At 46.1% G+C, this 993-nt stretch overlaps 1 protein-coding gene across 1 annotated transcript in view; it reads left to right on the top strand.

The window, feature by feature from the left end:
• Positions 1-245: 245 nt before the first annotated feature.
• Positions 246-993, top strand: part of ARMS2 (age-related maculopathy susceptibility 2) — a 6,925-nt gene continuing 6,177 nt past the window's right edge. Inside the window, 1 exon segment of the mRNA XM_017872232.1 lies at positions 246-306. Within this exon segment, the coding sequence (XP_017727721.1) occupies positions 246-306 (61 nt within the window).

The following is a 993-nucleotide window of genomic DNA, read 5'->3' as shown; positions in this document are numbered from 1 at the left end:
GCTAGTTCTCCCTCCCCTCCTTTCAAGCTGCAGGTCTTCGTGAGAAGAAGGCGGATGCAATAGCAGAGACTTAGCTTTCAGGCCTCATTCCTCAAGGAGGTAATTGTTCCCTTTAAAGGAAGAGAGAATTAACTGAGTGGCAGCACTGGATTAGGCCTGGGCATCCAGAAACTGCCCACAAGAAGTGGAGGCCAGTGGGAGACACACAAGTGTCTACAAGGCGAGGTGACAGAGCTCTCCGAAGGATGGAGAAGGGGCTGTGGCGGCTGGCCCAGTGGAAAAGTACCTCGACCATGATTCATCAGGGTAATGCTCCGTTGGTGCCAGGCCATCACCCCGTCTGGGAGTGCAGACAGCTGACAGCTGAAAGTCACATCAAGTATGGAATCAATTTTCAGGGAAGAAAGTAAATGAAAGTTAAGATAAAAATGCATTACTTCACTGCTATACCTTCTGCTGCAAGCATCTGTTTAATACAAGCAACATGAGACTAGTGCCTGCTACGTGGCGGGTGCTGTCTGGGCACAGCGGGCAAGGCAGGCTCCAGCGCTAGGCAACTCCAAGCCTGACTGAGGAAGACAATGTGGTGGTCCACCTGGACATGGATTGGCTGATTAAATAAGGGTTATGAGTTAGACAAATGAAATACCTGGTGCTGCTGAATTTCACATCTCTAAGGACATTGCTCTGGTTCTAGACTAACTGGGTGACTTAAACGTGGATCCACATAGTGTCAGTACACAGAAATGACCTGTGTGTGGTTCTCAGCCCTGCTGCTCATTGGAGTCCCGGGGAGTTCTTCAAATTAGAGACACTAAGGATGCTCAGTCCCTGCCCCCTCCCCCTGAGTTTTTTAAAATAGCTTTATTGCGATACAATTCAAATAAAATACAATCTACCCATTTAAAGTATACATTTCAGTGGTTTTTAGTATATTCATGGATAAGGACAAGCATCAACACTGTCAATTTTTTTTTTTTTTTTTTTTTTTTT

This window comes from Rhinopithecus bieti, unplaced genomic scaffold (genome assembly GCF_001698545.2).
Source record: "Rhinopithecus bieti isolate Rb0 unplaced genomic scaffold, ASM169854v2 scaffold_6710, whole genome shotgun sequence".
Classification (NCBI taxonomy): Eukaryota; Metazoa; Chordata; class Mammalia; order Primates; family Cercopithecidae; genus Rhinopithecus; species Rhinopithecus bieti.
This window is presented reverse-complemented; position numbering and strand designations above follow the sequence as displayed.